Source organism: Ruditapes philippinarum, unplaced genomic scaffold (genome assembly GCF_026571515.1).
Source record: "Ruditapes philippinarum isolate M1 unplaced genomic scaffold, ASM2657151v2 ctg302_1_1_1_1, whole genome shotgun sequence".
NCBI classification, from domain to species: Eukaryota; Metazoa; Mollusca; class Bivalvia; order Venerida; family Veneridae; genus Ruditapes; species Ruditapes philippinarum.
In genome coordinates this window covers 132707-153327 of record NW_026859651.1, presented here as the reverse complement: position 1 = coordinate 153327, position 20621 = coordinate 132707, and the positions used below count along the sequence as shown (strand labels likewise).

General features: G+C 34.3%; 1 protein-coding gene across 1 annotated transcript in view; it reads right to left on the bottom strand.

The window, feature by feature from the left end:
- Window positions 1-20621, bottom strand: part of LOC132757385 (uncharacterized) — a 119857-nt gene that overhangs the window by 45116 nt on the left and 54120 nt on the right. Inside the window, exons 8-10 of the mRNA XM_060748654.1 lie at window positions 4112-4291; window positions 769-971; window positions 74-168 (exon numbers count right to left, since the gene is read on the bottom strand). Of these exons, the coding sequence (XP_060604637.1) occupies window positions 74-168; window positions 769-971; window positions 4112-4291 (478 nt within the window). The remainder of the gene's footprint in view (window positions 1-73; window positions 169-768; window positions 972-4111; window positions 4292-20621) is intronic.

Genomic DNA, 20621 nt, shown 5'->3' with positions numbered 1-20621 from the left:
TGTCTTACATACTTTAGGCAACACCTAGGGTCAAACCACATCACTATCTGGTAGCAAAAAGCAGGAAACTTACATCCAATTTATTCTGAATCTGATTTTCATCCATGTTCTTTAAGTGAAGTTGTTTTTCTCCTAAAGGACCAAGGCTTGTCAACAGTTCCAGAATTACTGAAATAAAAACAGAACACTCGCATTGAAGAGCAAATACATGTTAAGATGTTAAAGTACTGTTTATAATCACATGTTTCATACAGTGCAATTTTAAGTCTACAGCCATGCTAATTTTGAATGGTTCATGGTAAAGTATATATAATGCATGCTATTTTTGATTTGTTTTGCTTTTCACTTATTTAATTTAGGTCATAGTTACATGACAATAAAATCCTATTGTTTATACAACCGCTTGTTGCTTTGATCTACGTAATGCAGAGACAACTCAAAATTTGAAAAGTACATAGTTTTGTTCATTCAAGAATAAATGGCACTGGAAGGAGAGGCACTCATCAATGTAGAACTATTCTCCACTAATTTGTCACTTTGTTTTCTATACGGAATAGTATACTTGGCCTCAGTTACTCTTTAAATTTAAATGCTGTAAAGAACAGAACAAGTCGTTCAAAATGTTTACAAATTAAGGCCCTCGCTACAAACATGTTAACCAAATAATATATATTATATGTATATGTAAACATGTATCCGACTAAATTATTCCAAAAAAATATTATTTACGACTTACAAAGGTTATATATTGTATGCTGTGAAACTTACTAATTCCAAAGTTATAATAATCTAAGCTCTCTTTTACAGGATCCCCGTGGCCTTCTAGAGGATGAATATAACCAGGTCTTTCTGAGTTTGTGTTCGATGTATCATTTTTTTCTCTTGCCAATCCGAAGTCTATGAGACGTGCATTTAAATTTTTGTCCAACACAACATTTGAAGATGCTATGTCTTTGTGAAGAATAGAACCCCTAAACACAACAATGAAAATGCAACAAAAAAATAAAAGAACTATACATGAAAACAAATTAATGGAGTTCCACATAGGAAAGAAAACTAAAAAGATAGATGTGAAAATATTGCATAAATTGTGTGATGCACTGAAAGGTATTAACAGAAATAACCTCGAGTTTTTTCACTATTTGTAGCCAGCTTGGAGTGAAAAATGATGGGCAAATAGAGTTAAAGAAATGATCTGCATTCTTGAAACAAAGGCAACATTGTCACAAAATACGCTTGTCACAAAAGCTTTTGATGTGGGCATTAAAGATATACATATAGGTTATATCTGGGCTATTTCCTGATAATATCTGAATATTTTATCACCTCTAGTGACACTAACCTTGCAAATATAAACTTAAATTACATGTGTCACACTTGTAGTCAAGATAGTTGCTATTTGTGTTATAAGGAAGACGGACAAAACCCCACCAGTTAAAACCCCACACCTCAAAATTTTATAGAGTGGACAAAACCCCACACCTTTAATTATTTGGCAAGATTTGATGGATTAAAATACATATAACATACATATATATTAATATAATATAACAATATATCTTAATATAATATAACACATTATTTAACATTTTATAGTTTTTTTATTTCAAAAGCATATCAAATTACATGTACATCTGTAAAACATATGTGCGCCTTATTATTTTCACCGAAGGGCTTTTGTCCAACATGTCATTTTTACGCGAGGGCTTTTGTCCGCCCTGTCATTTTCACAGGTGGGCTTTTGTCCGCCTTGTCATTTTTACGGGAGGGCTTTTGTCCGCCTTGTCACTTTTTGACGGGAGGGCTTTTGTCCGGGAGGGCTTTTGTCCTATACTCCTGCTTATCAAAGTGGTGAACATTTCTATGAATTTTCATTAGAATCCCACAATGCGTGTACAAAATATGCTCCGGACAAAATATTATCTCTATATTTAATCATCTTTAGTGACCTTGACCTTGTGTATTTTTATCTGAAATACATATTTCACACCCGTTCTAATGGTAATGACATAATGTCATTTGTGTTTCAATCCTTTTATAAACTATAATACGACTCATTTTTCAAACGAGCGTATAAAATATTTCCAGAACCTTCATGGTTGCCAACAAACCTCAGTGGCGTCACTTTAATATTATTCATTTTATATAAAATGAAAATGTGGAGTAAACAAACATTGAGTACATGAAGAGCCACTGCTGGGCGGGGGCAACCTCGACAGTTTTATTTTTTCTATAAGCAAACAAAGAAAACCTTTAAACAAATCTTAAGTCTTCCTTTTATAATTTAAATAGGTCTGTCTTGTCACATTAGTTTTCTCAAAGTATGAATCCTTTCCATAAATAATTGACAATAGTCAGATATAATTAAAATTCAGAGTTTGATAAATATGAAGGTCTTGGCAAAGTTACAGCAAATAATAGCAAGAACAAGCAAAATTTGGACATTTGACCTTGAAGGTCAAATTCATTTATGGATGAAGGTTAAGGTTAGTTTGGTCTACTGAAAGGTCTTGTCCCAAGGGTTGTTGTGGCCAAGTATGAAGACAAAAAACCAAGAACTAAAAAGGTTATGATCCAGGTACAAGTTTGCGGACAGCAACGGCAATGCCGCCAGGATTATAACAATACCTCTACTTTTTTAAAAAAAAAAGTCGAGCTAAAAAATGTAGAATTAGATACATCAAGTTAGGTCTTGATGGATAAAAAGACAGTGCTATGGCATTATAGACTCTTATAAAGGCTGTTAAATATAATCTCTCAAAAAGACATAAAAAAATAAAAACAAGTAGGCCATTGACCCAAAGCGCTTATCTGAGGACAGACAATAATTTGTGTCAAATAAATCAAAGCTAGTGTTTCACAAGAATTTGAACAATGTTGGACACAAGACCATTCTTCAAATTTTTATGTAAAATTATTTCAAAATAATTGAACCAGTTGTTTAGATGTTGTTTAGATGAACATTTTCTGGCCAAATATCTAAGCTCGAACTCTTTTGGATTTTCACAAGAAGTTGTTACTAAATATCTTAGCTCTTTGGGTTCTTTAAAAGAAGATTTTTAAGTTTTTACTGTAATTTTTATGCATTAAGGGAAAATCAATGACCCCCTGGGGTGTGTCAAATTTTGACCCTAGGGCATTTATTTGAACAAACTTGGTAGACATCACTTTGTAGATGTTTGATGTCAAAAATCTAAGCTCTAGTTCTCTTGGATTTTCACAAGAAGATTTTTTTTTAGTTTTTACTATATACATATAAGGAAAATAAATGACCCCTGGAGCTGGGCCAATTTTGACCCTAGCACATTTATTTGAACAAAGTTGGTAGACATCCACTAGAAGATGTTTCATACCAAACATCTAAGATCTACCTGTTTTGGATTTTCACAAAAAGATTTTTTAAGTTTTACAACATACATATAAGGAAAATCTATGAACCCTGGGGCGGGGCCAATTTTGTCCCTAGGGCTTTTATTTTTACAAATTGGTAGACATTTACCGGAAAATGATTCATGCAAAATATCTAAGCTCTAGCTCTTTCAGTTTTTTTTTTACAAGAAGACTTTTTAATATTAAAACAGATATCTTTCCGTTGCAATGGTGCAATGGAAACCAGTGTTCTTTATGGAATTTAATTCTTAAATGAACAACTTTGTATTTGGTAAAACTTCATGCAAGGAATATCCCAACCAAATAGGCCAAGTGGTTTAGGAGGAGAAGTTGTTAAAAAAATGTTGACGCACGGACCAATAAATGGACAAAAGGGACATAATATGAACAAACTGGGTCAAGGACCTAAAGATAATATAATATACCAAATATCATAGCTCATGGCTTGTACTTTCAGACAAATAGATTTTTTAAATTTCCATTTTTTGAAACTCTTCTTTTCTGGTCACGTGACCTACTTATGCAAAAGACTTGAAAGCTTTGAACAACTTTTAAAGGGACCATCCAAGGACAGTTTGGTTACTGTGCAATTATTGGATTCAGATATGCTGTTTAATGTAATTATTGACAACACAAGGATGCATGACAGCGGACAGTTGGGGATCACAATAGGTCACTATGAGCACGTTGAGCTAATAAATCATTGAAAGTAAATACATACCTTACATTTGGGACTTCAGTGTGAATATACTGTATTGCTAATGCAACTTGCAGTGCTATCCTTACTCGTATTCCTGGTAGATTGATTTTCTTATCTTTTCTAGCTTTGCCATCTTCAATAGCTTTTTTGAGATCACCATTTTCACAATAAGGTGTTATGTACCAAGTTTCTCTGCATATGCTAACACATGATAAAAATACATACATTTATACACATGAAAAACAAGAGCTGTCACGCAAGTGAGGAAGGCCCCAGAAAAGGTTTCTTAAGCATGCAGGTATTATGAAAAGAAAAGAGAATGAAAGTAACTAATTGCTTAATATTGCTCCTGTGGAATGAATAACTAATTGCTTAATATTGTTCTTGTGAAATGAAGTGTTATTTATAGCAATCTTAATACCTTGGGACAAGGGTCTTGGATGTGACATATCATCTTGATGAGGTAGACATTTATGCCAAGTAATAATAAAAGCCTTCAGTACATGACAATGTTGAATCTTCAAAATATAAGAGTGACCTTGACCTTTGAAGAAGGGATGCGGTTCTTGGATGCATGTCATGGGATAGACATTTGTGCCAAGTTATTTAAAAATCCCTCAATGTTTAACAAAGTTACAGTCTGGTCATGATTATTGTGTAAATGACAAAGACGGACATAAGCCTTAGCTACGACGCATCGTCAATAAAATCCTTTCATGCATGACAAAGTTACATCCCGGAGATAAATGTGTATCTTCAAACTCTTCTTTAGAGAATGAGTATCTTCAAACTATAAGTGTGACCTTGACCTTGAAGGTAGGGACATGGGCCTAAGACACGACATGTCGTCTTGATATGGTAGAATTTATGCCTAATTATTTTAAAATCCTTTGATTCATGACAAAATTACAGTCCCGACACGAATGTGTGTACCTATAATCTCTAATTGTGATTAAGTTAACTTCAAAATGGTAGTGTGACTCTGACCTTTGAGGTATGGACATGATTATTGGACGAAATACATCGTCTTGATATTGTAGACATTTATGTCAATGTATCCTTCCATGAATGACAAAATTACAGTCCGGCCACGAATGTGTGTACCTATAAACTCTAATTGTGATAAAGTAAACTTTAAAATGGTAGTGTGACCCTTGCCTTTGAGGTAGGGACATGATTATTGGACGAAACACATCGTCTTGATGTTGTACACATTTATGTCAAGTAATTCAAAAACCCTTCCATGAATGACAAAGTTACAGTCCGGACACAAATGTGTGTACCAATAAACTGTTTTTGTGATAAAGTGAAACTTCAAAATGTAAGTGAAACCATGACCTTTGAGATACAGACATAGTTTTAAATGCAACACATCCTCTCTATGTGGTAGACAATTATACCAAGTTATTCTAAAATCCTTCGATGCATCACAAAAATGCAGTCCGGACATGTGTGTACCTATTAATTCTAATTGTGATAATAATACAATGTTAGTGAGACCTTGACCTTTGAGGTGAGGACGTAATTCCTGGAGTTGACAAATTATCTTGATGTGGAAGACATTTATGCCTAAGATATTTTAAAATCATTTGATGCATGACAAAGTTACAGGCCGGACACAAATGTGTGTACCTATTTACTCTGTGATATTGTGAAACTTCAAAATAATAATGTGACTTTGACCTTTGACGTAGGGACATGGTTCTTGAACGCGCCACATCGTCTTGATGTTGTAGACATTTGTGCCAAGTCATTTCAAAATCTCTCAATGTAGGACAAAGTTACAGTCCGGACACAAATGAAGTGGGGAAGCACCGACAGACGGACAGACAGACGGATGGTGTGATTTTTATATGCCTCCCTTCGGAGGTATAAAAAAGAATCACAACACCTATATAAACTACTATTTCACCATTTTAATTGATACTAAAAATTTGTTTGTAAGCCTACTTTATTTAAGAAATAAAATGTCCCAAACAGTGATTTTATCGCTTAATAACATCACTGTTTAGAGTTCGGATGCTAGAAATTTCATCACGAGGGCGTAGCCCGATCGAGTGATATAATGATGCGCATCCAAATGACAAACAGTGATGTTATCAAGCAATAAAATCACCGATTTGGATATATTTCGATTCTAACATGACATCAACAAATAAATGCTGCCATAACTGATATTAAGCTAAATTTCTCTTGATTTGTTTTCGTACTTATTTTCATTTTTTTAGTGGTTACGTCACATATATAATGATTACGTCATATTCTAAATAAGGAACGTCAACAGTGACTTTGTTGCACAATAATACACACTTTCGGTTCTTCTGTGTTCAATAAGGAAAAGTGAGGGTCGTGTTAGAATGATACTTATTGTACAGAGTACATTAGTTTTAGGATTGTATAGTACAGTGCGCAAATCATGCATCATGAGCAATACACATGGTGGACACCCACTTTCACCGTTAAGTAGTCACAAATCCTAGATATATATATTTATAACCCTTCCAGATATTCTCCCCTTTCTGATTGTTTATTTGATCTGCTAAAAGAAATTGATATAACTAAGCCAGACAGGTAATAACATGAATATTCCCCTTTGGGTACCTCACGTTGTAACAGTGAAGATGCGCGTGATGTTCAAAGTTGCACAGTGTAAATTCTGATATACAAGCATGTTTAAACTGTCATATAAAAGTTTTTTACAGAAATAGAGTAATGATAAATATTTACATCAGTATTACAAAAAAGATGACCTAGTTAAAGCTTAATATTAATTACAAACAAGAGGGCCATGATGGCCCTAAATTGCTAACCTGTTTATAGGCCCCGGGAGCAGGGCGAATTTTAACACAAGGGCTTTTATTTGAACAAAGTTGGTAGACACCCATTAGAAAATAACTCAAGATAAGTCATGAAGCTCTAGCTCTTTGGGTTTTTTAAAAAAATTTTTTTTAAGTTTTGATAATATACACATATTGGGAAAACAATGCCCTCCCCATGGCGGGGCCAATTTTGACCCAAGGGCCTTTATTTGAAACAAGAGCGATCAGTAATCACATGTGTCGCCTCATGATGACCAATTTCATGTTGGGACAAATTTTGTGACAGACGGACAGACAGACAGACGGACAGTGCACAACTAGACTTGGTACTGATCATTCCTGTAAAGTTTGGATAAAATTGCACCAGTAGTTTATGAGGAGTAGTCCGGACAAGCTTTTGCGTATCTGGTAACACACAGAAAAAAAACACCTTTTTATCAAAGGGCCATAACTCAGCCATAAATCATTCAACCGGAAAACCCGTGCAATATGCGCAAGGACTTGAGCTACAGATCAATCCTGTTAAGTTTCATAGACATTGCATTAGTGGTATAAGAGAAGTAGTCAGGACAAACTTTAAAAATAAAAATTATTAAAGGGCCATAACTCAAACAAAAATCATTGAACCGGAAAATGCTGACAATATGCACAACTAGACTTGGTACTGATAATTCCTGTAAAGTTTGGATGAAATTGCACCTGTAGTTTATGAGGAGTAGTCCGGACAAGCTTTTGTGTATCTGGCAACACACAGAAAAAGAAACCTTTTTATCAAAGGGCCATAACTCGGCCAAAAATCATTCAACCGGAAAACCCTTGCAATATGCGCAAGGACTTGAGCTACAGATCAATCCTGTAAAGTTTCATTGAAATTGCATTAGTGGTATAAGAGAAGTAGTCCGGACAAACTTTTAAATGAAAAATTATTAAAGGGCCATAACTTTGACAAAAATCATTGAACCGGAAAATGCTGACAATATGCACAACTAAACTTGGTACTGATAATTCCTGTAAAGTTTGGATGAAATTGCACCAGTAGTTTATGAGGAGTAGTCCGGACAAGTTTTGTGACGGACGGATGAACAGACAGACAGACGGACAGACAGACGACGGAGAAGTGATCCCTATATGTCGCCACTACTCCGTAGAGGCGACACAAAAAACATGGTAAACACCTATTAGAAGATGTTTCATGCTAAATATCTCAACTCTAGCTCTTTTGTATTTTTGAAAGTAGATCTTTAAGTTTTTACTATATACATAAAGGGGAAAACAAAAATGACCCCCCTGGGGCAGGGCCAATTTTGACCCCAGGGCTTTTATTTGAACAAACTTGGTACACACACATTAGAAGATGTTTCATACTTATGATTAACCATTTTGCTCCCAGAGGGTTATTTATTAATTGATTTTCTATTTGCCAGAAGGTTTTCTTAGAAATTACAATAACTCTGTTTCAAAAAAGTTTCATCAACAACAGTAAATTTTGACGTAAATTACAAATTTGAAAATTTTGTTTTACAATGCCTGTTGAAAAAGCCGATGAGTAACAATCTTCAAATAATAAAAAAATATTTAATCTTATCAATTCTGATCAAAATCAACAAGACGAATTGTAAATATTTCTGCAGTAAACAGACAAATTTTCAATCGTCACATTTTCGCAATGCCACTTTTTATAATTAAAACTAGAAATGAGTCCATAGGACACGGGTGCCCGCACCGCACCACTGTTCTGTCAATCTTATGACTCTAGGGCAAGTATTTTTGGAAAACTAAAATTCTTTTACCTATTAAAGGGCAAGAACTTTACAAATACTGAATAAATCCACGAGCAAACCCCAAGGTGCATAAGAACACATGCTGACCAACATTCTTGTAAACTTTCAGGCCTACAAGTGAAAAACTTTTTGAGCTATGCATGAAAAAGTTGAAAATTGCAAATTTATACTACAGTTAGTCAAGGGCAATAACTCTAACAAAACTGAAAAAAATCCACATGCAAAGTCCCAGGTTCATAGCTTCACAGAGATGTGAATCATTATTCCTGTAATTTAGTGATGTTGATCATTATTCCTGTAAAGTTGGTTGATTCTAACTCAAGCACTCAAGGAACAAATAACAACATAATGAAACGGTTTTTACTAAGTCAAGGGTAATAACTCTACAAATACTGGATAAATCCACAAGCGAAAACCCAGGTGCGAAACTAAATATGCTGAGCAACCTTCCCATAAGGTTTAATGACTTTATGTCAAATCCTTTTTGAGTTACATGCGACACAAGTTGAAAATTGCAGATTTCTAAGTCAAGGGCAATAACTCTAAAAATACTAAAATATCCAGACGAAAATCTTTTATCAAATAAAGGGCAAATGCTACAAAAACTGAATAAATCCACACGAAAAATACTGACCAACATTCTTTTAAACTTTCAGGCCTACAGGTCACAAACTTTTTGAGTTACGTGCAAAACTATTTAAATATTGTAAAGTTTTACTAAATCAAGGGCAATAACTCTAAAAAAATATCCAAAGGAAAATACCTAGGTGCACAACTACAAATGCTGAGCAACATTTCTGTAAGGTTTCATGACTATAGGTCAAATACTTTTTTTACTTATGTGCGACACAAGTTGAAAATTGGAAAGTTTTACTAATTTAAGGGCAACAACTCTAAAAATACTTAATATATTCACATGAAAATACCCAGGTGCACAACTACACATGCTGAGCAACATTCCTGTAAGGTTTCATGACTCTATGTCAAATACACTTTTAGTTACGTGATTCACAAGTTGAAAATTGGAAATTTTTACTAATTTACGGGTAATAACTCTAAAAATACTAAATATATCGACACAAAAATACCCAGGTGTACAACTACACATGCAGATCAACATTCCTGTAAGGTTGTATGACTCAAGATCAAATATATTTTGAGTGCGACACAAGTTGAAAATTGAAAATTTTAAATTTTTACCAAGTCAAAGGCAATAACTCTACTCATACTAAAAATATCCATACGAAAATACTCAGGTGCACAACTACCTATGCTGATCATCATTCCTGTAAGGTTTCATGACTCTTGGTCAAATATGTTTTGAGTAACGTGCAACACAAGTTGAAAATTGAAAATATTTACTAAGTCAAGGGCAATAACTCTAAAAATATCCACACGAAAATACCCAGGGGCACAACTACACATGCTGAGCAACATTCTTGAAGGTTGCAAGACTCTAGGTCAAATACTTTTTTTAGTTACGTGCGATACAAGTTGAAAATTGCTAATTTTTACTAAGTCAAGGGCTATAACTCTAAAAATAGTACATATATCCCAACAAAACTAGAACTATTGCTGAATGCGATTCATACCCCATCCAATGTCCTTGACAGAAGACCACTTGGAAAGGTGGTTAAGGGAATTACTTATGTGGCACAGATACATAAAAAGAAATTATCTCTTGTGAAAAAAGACTAATTGTACAGGTAATAGTATAAATATATATGTATTTATCAAATCATTTTCGAAACAGTTACAAATAACCTTTCATTTTCCAAATGTATTAAATTTTTTATTTATAAGTCAATTTTTGACCTTCAAGTGTAGCCTTGACCTTTATCTGGCACAAGGGTAATATGGGTTTTGCACATCACCCAGTTTGGTTGAACATTTGAGTAAAGTTTGAAGAAAATCCTTCCATTAGTATAGAATTTATAGAGTAGACAAAACATATTGTCTAATATTTGATTGTATGTAAATTTGAAGACTTAAAAAGGGGCATAAATTTGGTAAAATGCAATACAGAGTTATGAAACTTGAACGAACAGCATATCGGAATTGTGACCCTTCAAAAATATTTAAGTTTCAAGCAAATACCTTTTCTAGATTAAGAAATATTCAAATAAATGTTAAAATTCAAGAATATTTTCTAAGTCAATTTTTGACCTTAAAGTGTGACCTTGACCTTAAGCCAGCAAAAGAGTGACATAAGTTCTGCACAGCCCCTGGGTGAGATGAACATTTGAGCCAAGACTGAAGAAAATCTTTCAATTAGTGTAGGCCTTACAGAGCAGACATGACATTCTGTGTAATATTAGATTGTTTGATATTTGACCTTCAATAGTGACCTTGACCTTGAGCTGAAACATGAGCACCATGGATTCTGCACATCCCCTTGTTGAGGTGAATATTTGAGCCAAGTTTGAAGAAAATCTTTCAATTAGTGTAAGACTTACAAAGCAGACACAACATACTGTGTAATATTTGATTGTTTGATATTTGACCCTAATTGTGACCTTGTCATTGAGCTGAAACATGGGCGACATGGGTTCAACAGATCCCCTTGTTGAGGTGAACATTTGAGCCAAGTTTGAAGAAAATCTTTCAAGTAGTGTAGCACTTACAGAGCGGACACGACTTTCTGTGTAATATTTAATTGTTTGATATTTGACCTTCAATTGTGACCTTGACCTTGTGCTGACACATGGGCGACATGGGTTCTGCACATCCCCTGGTTGAGATGAACATTTGAGCCAAGACTGAAGAAAATCTTTCAATTAGTGTAGGCCTTACAGAGCAGACATGACATTCTGTGTAATATTAGATTGTTTGATATTTGACCTTCAATTGTGACCTTGACCTTGAGCTGAAACAAACATGAGCAACATGGATTCTGCACATCCCCTTGTTGAGGTGAATATTTGAGCCAAGTTTGAAGAAAATCTTTCAATTAGTGTAAGACTTACAGAGCAGACACAACATGCTGTGTAATATTTGATTGTTTGATATTTGACCCTAATTGTGACCTTGACATTGAGCTGAAACATGGGCAACATGGGTTCTACAGATCCCCTTGTTGAGGTACACATTTGAGCCAAGTTTGAAGAAAATCTTTCAATTAGTGTAAGACTTACAAAGCAGACACAACATACTGTGTAATATTTGATTGTTTGATATTTGACCCTAATTGTGACCTTGACATTGAGTTGAAACATGGGCAACATGGGTTCAACAGATCCCCTTGTTGAGGTGAACATTTGAGCCAAGTTTGAAGAAAATCTTTCAAGTAGTGTAGGACTTACAGAGCGGACACGACATACTGTGTAATATTTAATAGTTTGATATTTGACCTTCAATTGTTACCATGACCTTGTGCTGACACATGGGCGACATGGGTTCTGCACATCCCCTGGTTGAGGTGAACATTTGAGCCAAGTTTGAAGATAATCTTTCAAGTAGTGTAGTACTTACAGAGCGGACACGACATACTGTGTTATATTTGATTGTGTTTGATATTTGACCTTCAATTGTGACCTTGACCTTGAACTGACGGACCGACCGACCGACCGACCGACGCGACAAAGCGAATCCATTATAGCCCCCCCCCATTTTGAGGTTTCATATTGATATCTCTTAAAATTTTAGAGTTATGTCCCGAACAAAGTTCAAAGTGTAAAAATAAACAAATGGGAATAATTGTTTCAAAGTTATGTCCCGGACAAGAAAAGCGGCGACTATATGCTCTCCCGAAATTTTTCGGGGAGTATAAAAAATCCTGTGACCTAGACCTTTGACATAGTCACCTAAACATCAATAGGGGTCTGTAACTAGTCACAACCAACCTCAATGCCAAATATGATGACTGTTGACCAAAGCATTCTTAAGCAATTGAGCGGACAAGTTTTTTTAACATTAAACCCCTGTGACCTTGACATTTCACCCATTGACCTCAAAAAGTATAGGGGTCATCTAATTATTATGAATAACGTTCTTGCTAAATATCAGGACTGTGTGTCAAAGGATTTTTAAGTAAATTGGTTGACAAGTGTTTTTTAGTGATGGCCAATCTAATTTTCACCTTTGACCCAGTGACCTCAAAATCGATAAGGGTCATCTACTTATCATGACTAACCTCCATGCCAAATATAAAGACTGTGAGTAATAGGATTCTTAAGTAATTGGGTGGACAAACTTTTTTAACTCAATGCCCTTCTGACTTTCACCTTTGACCTCAAAACAAATAGGGGTCATCTGCTAATCATGACTAACATTCATGCCAAATATCACGACAGTGGGTCAAAGGAATCTTAAGTCATAGGGCAGACAAGCTTTTTAAGTCAAGGCCCGTCTCACTTTGACCTTTGACCCAGTGACCTAAAAATCAATAAGGGTCATCTAATAATCATGTCTAACCTCCATGCCAAATATGAAGACTTTGGGTCATAGGAATCTTAAGTTAGTTGGCAGGCAAACTTTTTTTAGTCAAGGCCCCTGTGACATTGACCTTTGATCCAGTGATTTCAAAATCAACAGGGGTCATTTACTAATCATGGCTAACCTCCATGCTTAATATGAAGACTGTGGATCAAAGGAATCTAAAGTTTTTGGCCAGAAAAGCTTTTTTTAGTCAAGGCCCCTGTAACTTGGATCTTTGACCTCAGAATCAATAGGGGTCATCCATTAGTCATGGCCAATTTCCATGCCAAATATGAAGAATTGGGTAAAAGGATTCTTGAGTTATTGGCTGTACAAGTTTTTTAAGTCAAGGCCCATGTGACCTTGACCTGGTGACCTCAAAATCAATAGGGAAAATTTACAAATCATGACCAATCTAAATACCAAATATGAAGATTGTCGGTCAAAGGAATTAGGCAGACAAGGAAAAACTGACGGATGGCGGGAAGTGCGAAGGGACAAGCAGATTCCAGTATACCCCCTTACTTAAGTAACTTTGTTTTGCAGGGAAATAATTAAAGTCAACCTAACCACAAGTCAATCCGGCCCAAAACTTTGTCAATCCGGCCCCAAAATATTCCTAGTGGGTCAATGCAGCCCCAAACTCTGTCAATGCGTCCCAAAAATCAGTTATTCTGGTAAAAAAAAATTTAGTAGGCCAAAATATATATTTTTAAAGAAAACTATTTTAGTTGTTTTGTATGATTCTTGACTAATTGAAGAAAATGAACAATAGAACAATAGTTAAAAGCCATAAACTGCCTTAAAAGAGTTAGTAAATTTAATTGCGCCAATCAAGAATTTAACACTCAATAGTGATAAGGATGATACAACAAAATCCATGTATATCAACATTAATTCAAATGTGGTAATCAAACAGTTTTAAGCAATCAATTAGTAGCTAGAAATGTGTCCATAGGACACGTGTGCCCCCACACACCACTGTTCTGCCAATCTTATCACTCTAGGTCAAATATTTTTATGACTACATGTGCCAATAGTTGAAAACTAAAATTATTTTACTTAAGTAAAGGGCAAGAACTTTACACATACTGAATAAATCCACAAGCAAACCCCAAGGTGCATAAGTACACATACTGACCAACATTCTTGTAAACTTTCAGGCCTACAAGTCAATTTCTTTTTGAGCTATGCATGAACAAGTTGAAATTGCAAATTTATACTACTGTAAGTCAAGGGCAATAACTCTAACAAAACTGAAAAAATCTACATGCAAAGTCCCAGGTGCATAGCTTCACAGTTATGTTGATCATTATTTCTGTAATTAAGTGATGTTGTTCGTTCTTCTTTTTGTTGGTAGATTCTAACTGAAGCATTAAAGGAAGAAATAACATAATAAAATGGTTTTTACTAAGTCAAAGGCAATAACTCTAAAGATACTAAATAAATCCAGAGGAAAATACCCAGGTGCACAACTACACATGCAGATCAACATTACTGTAAAGTTTCATGACTCTACGCCAAATCCTTTTTGAGTTATATGCGACACAAGTTAAAAATTGCAAAATTTTACTGAGTCAAGAGCAATAACTCTACAAATACTACATAAATCCACACAAAAATACCCAGGTGTACAACTGCACATGCTGATCAACAATCCTGTAAAGTTTCATGACTCTAGGTCAAATCCTTTTTGAGTTACATGCGACACGAGTTGAAAATTGCAAATTCTTTTTGAGTCAAGGGCAATTACTCTAAACATACTAAATAAATCCAAACGAAAATACCCAGGTGCACAACTACATTTGCGAATTTACATTTCAGTAAAGTTTCATGACTCTGGGCCTAATACTTTTTGAGTTACGTGCGACACAAGTTGAAAGTTGCAAATTTTTACTAAGTCATGGGCAATAACTCTAAAAATATTGTATACATCCTGACAAAAGTACCCAGGTGCACAACTACAGATGCTGATCATTATTCCTGTATAATCCATCAATAAATGATAACTAAATAGTCCCCACACACAAACTTTGACTTCCCTATCTGACCTTGACTTTGGTAGCTGCTGGACCTGGGTTATGTGCCTATAAGTCTCACAATGCATTTGTGCCAAGTAACACTTAAATATCGCAATGAATGGTGATGTTCAGCTCAGAACAAGCATTTTTCAATGACTTCTATTCAATATCTTTATTGTACAAGAGGTATCCGGCCCATACACAGTGTATATAATATACAATACAAATTGGCAATACGAATTTCTAATACAATTATAAAATACAATCTGAATATAAATTATTCAAAACATTTAAGAAAATTATCCCTATCTTTCATTGCATAATAAATATACATAGCAACATTACGTATCAATGACTCGTCTTCAGTTGCCATCAAAGAGTAGAACTTTTGAACATTCGGATATTGATAATAATACAATGGTATATAGTAAGAACGTAAATTTGCATATAAAGAACACACAATAAGAAAGTGATATTCGTCCTCTAACATTGATTCACAATACATACAATCACGATGTTCTCTATCAATATTAAAATGTCTACCCTTTTCAACCATTAAACAATGAGAAGAGCTTCTAAAACTAGCAAAACATTTTCTATACTTGTCAATATCTATAACAGAAATATATTTTTCTTTTTAAAGTAAGTCTTAAACATAAAATAATGATTTAATTTTACATTTTCTAGACACTTTAATTGCCAATTTTGCACAAACTTGTCTTATAGACGCTGTTCATATTGAATTATAAATAATTTAGGACTGGCTACAACCTGTGCCTCCCATACGTATCAAAATCAATTTTATATAGGTTTAATCATATATCAGTCACCCAATTTTTGTATCCAATACTGTCATAATACATCAGCATTTCATAACATAAGCGTGTATATCTATCTCTAGGGATATTTATAAGTCTCAACCAAAATCTAATACAACGTTTTGCAGCAAATATATACATTGGGTATCTGCCTAGATCGCCAAGAATTGCGTCATTACAAGCAGAAACATTGACATTCAAAAAACGTTTACAAGCATATAATTGTATAGTTTCTATACATTTATTGTCTTTAAGACCCCACAATTCTGATCCATATAACATTATGGATGCTACTTTACAATCAAAAATCTTAAAAAACGTTTTATGTGGTAAACAATAAATATGTTGAAATGAACTGAGACTATACAAAAGTACTTTTGTCGCTTTGGTGGCCATAGCCTCAGCCATTTTGTACAAAGATAATCTGTTACTAAAATATATTCCAACATATGTGAAACCACTAACAATTTCTAAGTGGTTACCATTATACTGCCTTTTTTCTCTTCTAGATAACTGACCACCTCTTTTAAATACAAGTACTTTAGTTTTTTCAATATTAACTACAAGTTTACTACTAATGCAAAATTGTTGTAACAAGTTTAGTTGTTTTGTAGACCGACAATAGTATCTGAAAGTAATGATATATCATCAGCAAACATAAGTAAAAATACTTCAACAATATCAGGAAAAAGTTGGATACCTCTGATATCATTTTCCACCATTAAAATATACAATTCATTAATAAACAAAGCAAACAAAATTGGACTCAAACTACAACCTTGGCGAAGTCCTATTGGACATTCAAAAATATTTGAAAGATTCCCATTTAAACGTACACATGATTTAACAGAAAAGTATATACTTTGAATTGTATTATACAATTTACCCTTAACTCTATCTCTTCTTAAAATATCGTATAATATTGTGTGGTCCACGGAGTCAAAAGCCTTCTGAAAATCTATAAAGGCTACATATAAAAATCGATGTTTCATATTAAAATACCTAGAGACAATTGATTGCAATACAAATGCGTTATCAATAGTACTATATCCGGCACTTAATCCTGCTTGGGATTCAGAAAGTTTATTAAAAGCTTCGGCGTAAAAAGTAAGCCGTTTAGTTACATTTGTAATATACACTTTACTAAGTACATCAAGAAGTGCAATGCCCCTAAAACTATTGGGATCATTTAAACTTCCTTACTTATGTAAAGGAATAATAATTGAAGTTGCCCAACTAGTTGGAAATTCACCTTTCGTAAAAAGTCTATTAAATAATTTACGAATATACGGTATAGATATTGAATACCGTAGGCAAGTTGCTGCAGCAAAAGATTACCACCCGAAGCTTTATTAAGTTTAAGTGATTTGATACTTGTCAGTATCTCTTCACCAGAGATATCAGAATTAAATATCAACTGCTCAATTTCATCAAAATGTGTGTTTAAATCTACATCTTCTGAACCGGTTTGTTGATTTGTATTAGTATTAGAAAACAAATCTCTAAAATGATTATACCAGTCATCTAATGATATGTTAGATTCAGTTTTAGATTTAATAAGTACACTTTTTATTTCCCGCCAAAATCTACGCGGGTCATGAACACACGAGTCTACTTTAGATATTAAATACTTTTTAGTATATAACCAATGTTTATGTTTACATAAATTTCTATATCGTTTACTTTCTAAATAAACCTTAAAGGTTTCATTCTCAGTGTGACCTTAACTTTCAACCTAGAAATTTGGTTCATGCACGTGACACTGCTTCTCATAGTGGTTAACATTGATTTTCTATGAACGTTCATTAGACTCCTACCATGCGTGAAGGAGATACGCTCTTAACAAAATTTCTTAATTTAATTATCTTTAGAAGCATTGACCTTGCATATATTTACCTAAATTACATGTTTCACACCAGAAGTTATAATAACAACCATATCTGTTTCAATCCCTCAATAAATGATGACTAAATGGTCCGAATACATATTTTCATATTTTTATCTGAACTTTGACCCCAATATGTGAATTTGACCTTTGCCGCAGGGGCCTTAATTTTGCAACACAACACTCCGCCTCACAATTTTGAACATCTGTGCCATGTTATATTGAAATCTCTATGCATGTAGAAGTTTTGCACAGGACAAGCATTTTTCAATAACCTCTAAGTGTGACCTTGACCTTTTACCTTGAGACGTAGTTCATGTGCGAGACACTGCTTCTTATAGTAAAGAAGTTATAGTTGTATGAAGTTTCATTAGAATCCTTCCATATGTGTAGGAAATATGCTCTGGACAAAATCTCTATATTTTATCATCCTTAGTTTGTTTGTTTTGTTTTGATTTGGGTTTTACGTCACATCGACACAGTATAGGTCATATCGCAACGTTCCAGCTTTACTGGTGGAGGAAGACCTCAGGTTCCATTCCGTGCATTATTTCAGGCACGATCGGGCACCTGAGTAGAATCACCGACGTTCCGTAAGCTAGCTGGATAGCTTCCTCACATGAAAGAATCCAAGTCCCTGTCGGGATCCGAACCTACAGCGGTGAGGGGCAATTGGTTTGAAGTCAACGGCCTTAACCACTCGGTCACGGACGCGCCATCATCTTTAGTGACCTTTGCCTTGCATAAATTAACCTAAATTAGATGGTTCACAACTGATGTCAGTATAATGACCATTTATGTTTCAACTCCTCAATAAATGATGACTAAATTGTCAAATAAGACATTTTCATATCTTTATCTGAACTTTGTAACTTGTGTGTGACCTTGACCTTGGTCCCAGGTACCTGAATTTTGCAGGCGAGACTTTGCCTCTATATAGTCAACATGTTTACCAAGTTATATTGAAATCACTCCATGCATGTAGAAGTTTTGATCTGGACAAGCATTTTTCAATGCCGTTTTAAAGCCTTTAATTATTATATCTCTTGGTCAGCAGTCATCGAGTTGGAATCCATCAAGCTGAGACATAAGTTACACACAGTGTTTCTGAAAGTATTTTATATGCTGTCCCGTAAACTTGCTTAGAATTGCACAGTTATTCGACAATCAGTGTCTTCGGCATTCTTTAATAACATCACTTTTCTGTCGTTAACTTATTGGAAGCGAATTCCCTCTCTGTACTGGACATCACTTCTACAATCATTGAGTCCTCATGTCACCCAAAAATTTAAGGTCTAATTACTGATTGTCCATGATTCGCATTTTTTATATACAAGTTTAATCGCTGTTCCAGTTTTAACGGCTTTTTATGACCTGGCTAAATTGGACTTGTTTGATTTAAACACCTATCATTATAACGTTTTCTGGCACATTGCAGTTCAAACACAGGATTTGAGGAGGTTACATATTTGTTGAGTTCTGTTTTGTCATCTTATGACACATTTGTAATGAATTTAGGGAATGCATGCTTGTACAATGTAAATTTGCAAATTAAAAACGACAGGGCTTGTACAGACATCCAGTATCAAAAATCAAGGACTTTTCAAGAACTTTTTAAGCATGTTTTTGCCATTTATCAAGCACAATTTGTTGTGTCTATGTCCTACACAATGTTTAACCAATATTAATTTATAAGTCATTTTTGTTGAAAACACATTTTCTGGCTACAGTACAGTACACTTAAACAGTTTCTATAGAATAACAACAAAGATGGCAACAAATACTAACTTAACTGCCACCTTGTCCTATGCCCCCTGTTAAAACCCTAACTATATCACGCTCCCGCCCACCCACCCGAAAGAAAACAGACTAGTTTTTTTGGAGATAATTTATTTTAATGTAGATTTATAACTGTGCTTATGAGCAGAGAAGGTGTGAAAAGACTACAGGTAATCGCTTATCCGCTCTTTTGTTGTTTTACCTGTCAATCAGTCAGGCATCATATTGTTACAAAAATCTTAAATTCATACCGTAACTGATGCATTCAAAAACATTGCTGAAGTAAGTTAATTACAAAAGCCCAAAATCAATAAAAAAGCCTACACTTTTTACCGATGGAGATAAATGGTGTTTAATTAACTAAGGGGCACAACTAAGGTTGAAAGCTTTCACTACAATTGTAATGGCTAACAGTTTCCATTTGTGATTTATGTTTTTCTTTCGTAGGTTTTCCGTTTCTTTTAAATATAAACACTATAACATGACAATATGAAATAATTGTTTTACAAAATAATGTCAATATTCATTGTATGGTAAGTAAAAATCATAGGATAATACATAATTGCAGTGGATGGGGTAATGCGGTTATCTCGCAAGAGTGTTACATGTCAGAATCTGGCTAAATGCTGTGTTGAGACCTTGGAACACAACATGAGCATTATAGAGGGGTTGAAGTGAAATTCAATCAACTGCAATTTGTGCCTGTAAAATTGAGCAAAGAATACAAAATTCATTGATTTTAATACTGAACAAGATCGATTTTGGGTTGTTTTTTCATAACTGTTGATTTTTATCCACACTAGTCTGTCATTCAATCAATTTCAAGCACATTTGTAGCAAATTTAAGCACTTTTTAAGCAATTTTCAAGAGAGTAATCAAATTCAAGGACTTTTAAGCACTTTTTTTTTATTTTTAAGCACTTTTTAAGAAAGGGACTGAAATTTAAGCACTTTTAAGACTGTACGAACCTGAAAAAAATACTCGCATACAAATTGCAACCAAAGAGCACAT